Source organism: Periophthalmus magnuspinnatus, chromosome 17 (assembly GCF_009829125.3).
Source record: "Periophthalmus magnuspinnatus isolate fPerMag1 chromosome 17, fPerMag1.2.pri, whole genome shotgun sequence".
NCBI lineage: Eukaryota > Metazoa > Chordata > Actinopteri > Gobiiformes > Gobiidae > Periophthalmus > Periophthalmus magnuspinnatus.
This window is the reverse complement of record NC_047142.1, coordinates 8,515,287-8,525,003: the sequence shown is the minus strand read 5'-3', so window position 1 is coordinate 8,525,003 and position 9,717 is coordinate 8,515,287. Positions and strand designations below refer to the sequence as shown.

Here is a 9,717-nt window from a genome sequence, read left to right as displayed (position 1 = left end):
TAGAGGGGGGCATATACAGTCTGTGAGGGGGTCATTTACAAAAGTATCTCATCACTATTCTTTTTATTTATTTTATTTTTTACTTAAAAAAATGCATATTATTCTTTACATTTAACATTACTCTTACCTCGGTCCCACGCGCAGCCAAAATCTGATCAGTTGGTGTTTTTCAGTTTCCAGGATGTGATGATGTCATACTCTCAGATGGAGGCAAGAACCACATTTTCATATTGATCACATTGTACTTTGACATAAAATATCCCGAAAATAAATTTGCAAATGTTGAACCTGATTTTTTTCATCAGTGACTATATCCAAGAACTCACTGTATTACAACACAAATCTGCATTTGAACAATATTCATTTTAACTGCCCCATCTGTTTTAAATATAATTGGCCTATAGAATGTCTATAGAAATCACATTATAATCAGATTTTGTGCATGTGAAAAAGGCCACTGTCTGCAAGCCTTTTGTTACAATTGTTCAACGAATCTTGTCTGTAATGTTACGTTTAGTAATAGTATTCTTAAAACTTTTGGCCTTATGGTTGAACACAGTGCTGTCTTTAAACCTGCTTTAGTCTTGGTTTGGTCCTGATTTAGTTCTGGTCTAGTCCTGGCTCTGCCCCTCCCTGGTCTCTGGACTTTTGTTTCTGGGTTTATCTCAAAGAGTGAAGGGTGTGTCTGCTGCAAAACCGGTCCAAGCAAATCCCAATCTTTAAGACCGCTGGGAGGGCATCTGAAACATGATCTCACCCCAGTCCCTGTGTGACTGTGACAGAGTGGTTATCCTGTCTCCCCCTCTCACCTCTCAGTGCAAAGGTTGTGGGTTAGACTCCTGATCTCTCTGAGAGGCATGCGCATGTCCCCCGTGTGTTACTGTGGCTTCACTTCTCTCTTGGTATATTTCAAACTGAAAACTTGAAACATATTTTGAGTAATTTTATTTAAATCAAATCTAACTCAGAATTTCAGAGTTGAATATTTACAAGTTAAACATTTTAATTTCCTTCTGTGATGTCGGCTCTTGCTCGTTTAGAAGCGGGACAATCCTCACCTTAAACACAAATAGAACACGTTTTTATACGAGACAAAACCAAACATGGGACTAAAAATAAATGCCCTAGAGTTATTCTGAAATCAAATCTATTCTGCAAATGGACTTTTCAGAGCTTTTAACCATATTATATTTGTTTCCTTCTCATTTACCCTCTGAAGTTGTATTTTGGAGTTATTCATGTGCAAACACAAATGTGAGCAAAATTACAATATGGAGTACATCAGTTATAAGAATGTAATTAGATCCAACACAACAGAATAAAAATCACTATTTGAACTGACACAATCTGCAAATCACAAAGGTTGTAGTTTTTTAAGTACCCTAATATCCTCCACAAACAAGAAAATCTATAATCTCTTATTCTGCATAAAAACTGCTAATCCTGTAGTTCAGATCTGTACAAATATGTTCTGAAGTATCACTGCATGTCAGATGCCCTCCCTGTGTCCACATGGGGTCTTATTCTGCATAAAAACGCTAACCCCGTAGTTTAGATCTGTACAAACATGTTGAACATGTTGAACATATAAAACATTAATTGCACTCTCCTCAAACTGCCCTGACACTGGATCTGGTGTCTCTACCCGATTGTTTGAGGTTTTCGATTATTATTGTATTTTATTGCTCAGTGCTTAAACTGCCCCTCAGGACAAACAAAGTGATTTTGATTGATGATTGTGATTTTTCTGACAAACACTGATTGAACAGAATCCTATTATTAAAACATACATCGCAAATCTCATAGCAAAGTTCACATTTGAAATGCGTCCAGAGGAACTGACAAAAGACTGAAATATGAAGTGACAAAGTAATAAATCACATTTCAGAACATGTTTCTACAGATCTAAACTACAAGGTTAGCAGTGTTTACACAGAATAACACAGGAGAGCCTGTCGTTTGTGGAGGAAATTATGGTACTTCAAAAACTGCAGCCTTTGTGATTTGCCACTTGCGTCCATTCAAATAGTGATTTGGATTTGCTTGTGAGTAGCCTTACAGCCCTATTATCTAGACAATCACAAATTATAAAAGGTGTACAGAAATGAAGGCACTTTATGGGATGCTCCAAACACAATTTCGTTGTTTCGTTGTTCTTTTTGTGACAATGACTACAATAAACTGAATTGAATACATTATAATACAGTTTCACTTAACGATATGTGTACTCAACAGGGCTACAGTAGACTTAAGAAATTCTTGGGGGACTAAAACATATACTGTTGATCGACTGGTCGACTATAAAGGGGGCGTGGAAAAAGCTCTCAAAACTATTATGCACCTTGATATATCTGACCCAAACTGCACTCACAAGACTACACCTGCAAAAAGTACTGGGAAACAATGGCGATGCAGACAGAATCAACTTGTCAATCGTGACTTTAATCTGCCTTTTTACATAGAAATACAAAAAAATACCAAATCCTCAACTCTCCTCACTCTCACTCACTTCTCCTTTCTGCTGTTGTCCCATATAAATCCTTAAATAATATTATTAATTGACTGGTACACATTTTGACTGACTAAGACGCCCTGTGCTGATTAATTGACTAAAGGCCTACAGAACAAGTAGTCAGTTACAGTAATGCGAGTATTTGTGCTAGTACTTCTTTGTACTTAGTAGTTATATTACTTCTTAATAACCAGGAGTGGAAACTAAGAGTATAATTACGTTATACTGTATGCTGTGAAATAAAGTCGCCTGAAGGGATAGGTTTTTGTAGAGTTTAATCTAGTTCTTTCAGTAGCTCAGTGCTGCCTCCCTGTGGACATAGATGGGAACATCTCTCTCTGTGCAGATGTACTAGATGTACTGTAGATGGGAACTATCCTCGGCTATAAACACTGACACCTGCACAAGATTACTTAACTCTTATGCAAGTATTTGATCTATATTATAATGTTGTTCCCTCATCACAAACAGTTGGAGTTTTGTTTCATACACATATGTTTAGCACACAAACTCTGCATATTTAGTTCTTCTCTCCAACAGAAAATGCTCTGTTCCACCTTGTGATGTCATGTGGTAATACATTAAGTGCTCCACTGTGTTTTTAAACCCCACACACCTTCACTAGAATCATCTGAATGATTTCAGCCCTGGAACTGCCAATCTCTACTGAAGTAAAGGTAAAAGGAGCTGTTAACTTGAAAAATAATGCTTCATGGCATCAGAAGGTGGAACAGAGCATTTTGAGCTCTAAAGATGTAGGCAGACTAATGATAAAGAGTTACTCAAATGTGTGAATGAAACAACACCAATCCAGATATGCTTTTGAGGAGGTAATAGCATTATAACATGGCTTAAAGCTCACAAGAGTCCATTCTGTATAATATAGGACCTTTAATCTTTATTATTTATTTGAACTGGGACACATATAACAAATAAATTCCACTACCATGAAACCTGTTACATACTTAAGTTTATCTGTGCTGTGTCCGGCCGTTTAAAGGTGCGGATGATGCCTCCTGCGGTTTTCCTGCTCTCTGTCAAAATACAAAAATGACAAAAAGACATGAAGTAAATCTGTTTGAGACCCAAAACATCTGCTGCTGATAGATAAGTAAAATTGGGCGTGGCAAAAGCTCTCAAAACTATTGCAAATCTCTATGTATCTGGCCCAAATTTCACTCACAAGACTACACCTGCAGGGGGGAGTTCATACAAAAACTACTACTTATGCAGAAAACAAGTACTAGGAAACAATCTAACAATATGAAGACAGATTCAACTGATGAATCATAGGGTTAACACGCTTTTTTACAAATAAATACCAAAAAATTGTAAATCTTCAGCAAGATGTCTGTGTAATCCCTTAGTCGTCTTGGTCTGATCCATAGCAAAAGAAAAATCTGATTATGTTAACTGGACAAAAGTTTTAGAGTGAAGATGTTTTCCTGCTCATTCAAGTCGCTTCTTCATTTCTGGTCAGATTACTGCTGGACTCTGCCTCATATCTGTCTGAAGGAGGAGCTAATTACACTGAAACTAACATACCTGTTTGTTTACAGTTCCCGTTTGTGGGCTACGTCTATTCAACTACACAGTCATATTTTGCATAATTGTTCAGTCCCCTAATGGGTGCTCTCACACCTATCGGCATAGAAAGTAGTATGGTCAACTCCATTCAGTGTACTGAAGACTGCAGTGAGCTCCTCCTGTACCCAAGCTGCTCTCTCGACGGTGTTGGTACATTCTCTGATGGAGTAGCCGTTTAGTTTCTCCAGTGTAACGCTCGCTGCACTCTTCTCTACACTGAATAGAGTAGACAAAATTGCTTCGTTTGTGGCTCTGGGTTTTGTCCTTTGGCTGAACCAGTTTCAGTCTTAAAGTGTTTGTAGGTTTGAAATAGACTGGAATTTCTTACCGTCTGAGAATTCTCAGCAGCTTTTCAGACACACCGCCTGTGTAAGCAATGATAACACCTTTCCTTTTAAGTTCAGCTTCCCTGTTGTCCTGTTTTTAGCCCTCTTAGATCTATTGAAGGCTGAGAGGGCTTTCTGCACGTGTTGTTCTTTCACTTTTCCCTTCCATTCATTGCCTAGTCTTGTCAGTGTAGTTTGGGTCAGATATATAGCAATAGGTAACAGTGTTGAGCTTTTGCCATGCCCCTTTTAGTCAACTAATTGATCTGCAGCACATGCCTTTAAAATAAGAATTTTACTCGACTACAGAGTTAGTGTCAAATCAAGATTTACTATTATTATTAATTCAAGTCCCTCTAAATAATCTTTTATTATACTTGCTGTGCTCATGTTTACCTCCGTGCAGCACCACTGAGCGACAGTTCGTGGTCACGGCGTCTTTCCCACAGCGCTCCGTCAAACCGAAGAGCTGCGTCCTGATGTCACATCAGAAACAAAACCACAACCAAACCAGGGCTAAACCAGGGCTAAACCAGGGCTAAACCAGGGCTAAACCAGGGCTAAACCAGGGCTAAATCAGGGCTAAACCAGGGCTAAACCAGGGCTAAACCAGGGCTAAATAAAACTAAATAAATAAATAAAACACCTAAAATTATTTGACCAAATCTTGACTACTTCAAAAATAATTTTTGTTTAATTAATAATTCAAATTTTAGACTAGAACTAAATTAAATAATCTTGTTCTTTCTAATCTTCTCATAACTGCAGTTTTCAAAATGGTCAAGGCCTCATTCAGGTACATTTGAGGTCAACTCTGCATTCATCTGAACTCGGGTCAAAATTTCATCTCAGAAACTTGTGCAAAACTTGTACGTCACTGTCACAGGCTTTCTTTTGTGATTGGGGGACAGCGTGGTGACAAACTGACACAGATTTTGTTTTCTATTACACTGATGGTTTTACTTCACAATTAAACATACTTAAGCCAAAATTCAACTGCATGTTCAAATTAAGGAGGGGGTATTTGCAGTTTTTGGGATACAGTATTAGATGCTAACGTGTTTAGATCACCATGTTACCTTTTATTGTTTTAAAAACAATGTATTAAGTTGTTTTATAAATTTCTGTTAAATTTTTCCCCCTCAGTGCTGAGTCACACCCGCTTCATAGCGCTTTCACAACACAATCAATATGCATCCTACTGATGAAACTACTGCACATCACATCAGGATTGTGGGCAAGTTGTTGTGTACAGTTTCGTATCATGCTTTTGTATATTTATGGGAAATTGCTGTATCTGTAACAACTGCAGGGATTTTTGCACAACTTTCCAAAGTATCGGCAAAGATGATCCAGTTATGCATTTTATTACTGTTATTAAATGCTCCGATTTTGAGAATGAATATGTAGTTATCTCAAAGTTTCAGAGATCACATGAATGCAGCATTAGAATGCCCTGTTCCACCTGATGACATCATGAGGTGGCACTCTCCTTTCCCTGGTCTATGCCCCCTCTGCTGCCCACTTTCTAAACTACAGAGTGTCTGATTGGAGGATACAGGTTCATGACATCATAGGGTCCTCGGATCTCCAGAGCCTAAAAAACAGAAGTCTGTGAAACTTTTGTGTCTCTAAAGTTTGGATAAAACCTGAAAGAGAGGGAACTCACCTTCTCTGCAGCGCTCGACACCACCATATTCTGAAACATGAGAGAAAATAAGAGATGAAAATAGAATGTGATGATTTCATGTTTCAGATGGAGGGCGTGGACTATAACTCTATGGGAGATTCACTGTTTTTGAAAAATCTCCAAACTTACGATCCACAAATGTTGAACCTTATTATTATCTGTTTAGAATTGGCTCCACAAACTTGTCATATTAATCTTATTGCTTAAAGTCCTTTCAACTAACAACAATCAGGTCTTTGGGGTTCAATAATGGTACCACTTTACGAAGCTACTGTGAAAAAAATCATTTCACTTTTGTTTCTTTATAGACAGAGAAGACATTGAACTTTGTGCCAGTTTTTGTTTCATGTACAAAGGGCGTGTACCGATGGTGAAAACAGGTGTTGATCGGAGTAAAGGAGTCTTGAAAATAGGTGATTAAAGATACCCCATGGACAACGCTCAAACATACAACACAAATACAACTCTGAGTGTGCAAATGTTGAGGAGAAACATATAGGATAGGTCAGAATAGGTCTGCAATCTAACAATTAAACAGCAAATTCCACCATGGAATTCTGAACTGTGTCTCAGCTCAGTTTAAACTGGATGGATATCGGACACCGATAGTCGTTTTGTACCTTTCCTTTGCAGATGTCGGAGTGGAACATGGCGTTGGCCAGAGTGTAGCGCCTCCTGGTGGAGTCTCTGATGGCTGCAGAATATGAGACCTCAAACGCTACACCACGCTCCAGAGCCTGAACAGAGGACAGAAATTTACCATCAAACCATCAAATTTACCATTAAACACATCCATCTCCATGGAAACAACATACAAGGCTGTGCACCCTGAGACCATAGGGTTACACTTGTTAATGGATAATAAGTGCTTAAATACATCTTTGTTAAAATTTGTACTACTTTCATTTGTTGTATATGGGCATTTGTATTCAGCCATTAACTATTTTCTTTCACTATATCTATATCTACTGCTCATAAGTATTACCAGCCACAGCTGTTTTTGTACATCCAACTGCTAGATTTCAAATGACATCACAACTTTCTACAGGCAATGTTATCAATACAGAAACCTGTCTCGTGTCTCTGCCTGAGAGTATGACATCATCACATTCTAGCGTCTGAAAAATACCAGTTATCGTGGTGGGCATTTAGAAGTGTTGTATAAATACCAACTATATCTAAATAACTGCCAACTAGTCCCTGGTTCAAATCCCTGTTTTAGTCCCTGGTTTAGTCCCTGATTCTCACCCCAAAGACCGGAGCTCTCTTGTAGAAGAAGGGCAGCCTGTCGCTCACGCTGAGACAGATGAGGTCGATGTCATAGGTCATGCAGGCCGACTGCAGCACAAACACCTCAGTTACTGCATATACGATATACAGAAGGATCTAATACTAGCAAAAGGAGCATTACAGTTGATGCCTATAGTATATTGATACTTTGCAGAAACATCATGCTGGGGTTGTTCTACATGTATCTCTATGGTGGAATGTTCAACAGTTACTGTGATGATACAATGCACACATTAGCAAACGCTATACAAAAATATAAAAAAATAATAATAATAATTTAAAAAAGCATAAATCAGCTCACCTGTTGCAGTTCAAGCTAAGTCAGTTTTTTATGGTCAGATTGTGTTAAAATAAAGGTCAGAATAAAGTCTAACAGAGCTTCAGACAGAGTAGTGCCTACAGTTAGCTTCACACTTCCAGGGAATGTTGATGACATGCAAAATATGCTGCAAAGTGTCAATATACACATACAGTATAAGGTAACTAAATATCTGTACCAAAAATGCAATAACTGTATTCTGGTACAGTTACTCTTTCATTTGGTGGTATTCAGGTTCAGTGGGGTAGTGTGTGTAATTATATTTATTATAAATTTACATTTTTATTTTACAGAATTTTGAGTGTCTCACCAGAAACAGTTTATCAGTGTCAGGCTGAACGGCCAAAAGATCGTAGTGTCTGTACTCAGGACAACTGGCTCTCTGCAAAACAGGGACAGGAATACAAGAAAAACTCAATACACAAACAATTAGGAACAAGTTAAGTTTCTCTTTTAATGCAAAGAAGAGACTTGTTGCATGGTAGAAAGTTCAGAAAAGTCCAGTTTGTATAATACCCCCTCTTTAAATATTAGCAGTGAAGGCTTACGTAGTGGCTGGAGTCTGACATCATGATGGTCAGTCTGTTGAGGATTTTGATTGGCTGAGAGCGGCCCTGCATTAAACACACACAGGATTGATTTTGGGTTAATAAAGCGTTAATTTACTTTTGAATTTATTCTCTTGGGGAGATATCATGGCTCCTCAAGATTTTCAAATATTTTCAAACTACTACCTATAGACTGTATATATAAATAGACATAGCCATCCCACTAGCCACCACGTTTCAAACAGGAAGTGAGCCCGGGTGTGCTTCGGGTCCATTAACTTTTGGCTCCAAACTTTGGCTTCTACTGAATAAACTTGAGCTTTTCTCTCTGTAATTGCTGCTTTCAGGCTCATGTTTTTGACCTAACAATGTTCGTCTCAACCCGCTCAACTGAATCCTGATGTTTTTATTTCACTATTTTGCCCCAAATCAAGATATGAACATTAATAACAGACCAAACTGGCGCCTTTATTCCCGGAGGTTGCTCCTGCTAGCGTTAGCAACAGGTTTGATTGACAGAGTTGGCATGTCAAATGTTACAGATCTAAAAGTATAAACTAGGTTTGCAAGAAGAAATCTGATCTGATGGTGCCTAATCGAAACAATAAACAGGTAATAAGTCTTCAACCATCAGCCTCACCTGGACAATGGGAGGGGTCTGGATGAGCTCTGAAATGGGTAGAGGAGTGGGCACAGGCTGCAGACAAACAGCAAAAGGTTATCCTCTGTGAGACGTAAACCTCCCTGTATGTCAGATGCCCCCCCACATATGTCAAGTGAGGGCACTTGACTCTGTGTCTCCATGGGGTCTTATTCTGTGTAAAAGCTGCTAACCTTGTAGTTTAGACCTTTACATACATAATTTGTCACATAAAACTTACTGTTTTCTTTTTGGTGTCTGGTTCAAAGACATAATTAATGGCCACAGTTGAGTATCCCACTGAAACACAAAGGTGATGTTTAACTACTGTCCCTCCTCTGTATCATGTACCAGGATGTAGAGGAGAGGGTCAGAGAAGCATAGGATGCAGAGGAGAGGGTCAGAGAAGCATAGGATGCAGAGGAGAGGGTCAGGGGGTCCTATCCCATTTGCCACAAGAGAGAGCTGTCAGTCTGAAGCTAACCCCGCTAGCTCTGAACCACAACAAACGGCTCGTATTAACTTTAACAAGTGAAACGAGCCCCGTGCCCGGCTCTGCTCACTCACGGTGAGCCGCTGTCTCCACCAACTTCCGGAGCTCGTCCTTGTCCCCGGTAAAAGTCAGATTTAGGTCCATAAACACAGACATCGTGCAGCTAAACGTGCACCGCGCTGCGTGGAACTGACGGAGGCGTGGGTCAGTGAGGCATCACGGGAAATGGAGTCCGAACAGAAAAAAAAGATTACGTTACTACATATTTGCACGTTTTTTTATATTTAACATCAGGAATAAAACAGCGAAAAT

At 38.9% G+C, this 9,717-nt stretch overlaps 1 protein-coding gene across 1 annotated transcript; it reads right to left on the bottom strand.

Moving 5' to 3' along the window:
- Positions 1-928: 928 nt before the first annotated feature.
- rpp30 (ribonuclease P/MRP 30 subunit) lies at positions 929-9,600 on the bottom strand. Its single transcript, XM_055228796.1, has 12 exons — positions 9,480-9,600; positions 9,154-9,212; positions 8,913-8,969; positions 8,273-8,338; positions 8,035-8,106; positions 7,364-7,453; positions 6,736-6,852; positions 6,095-6,124; positions 5,985-6,022; positions 4,822-4,901; positions 3,478-3,546; positions 929-1,058 (listed from the first exon to the last, which is right to left on the bottom strand). Exons 1-12 carry the CDS (start codon positions 9,559-9,561, stop codon positions 1,003-1,005), a joined length of 816 nt encoding a protein of 271 aa, XP_055084771.1. The 5' UTR covers positions 9,562-9,600; the 3' UTR covers positions 929-1,002.
- Positions 9,601-9,717: the final 117 nt, after the last annotated feature.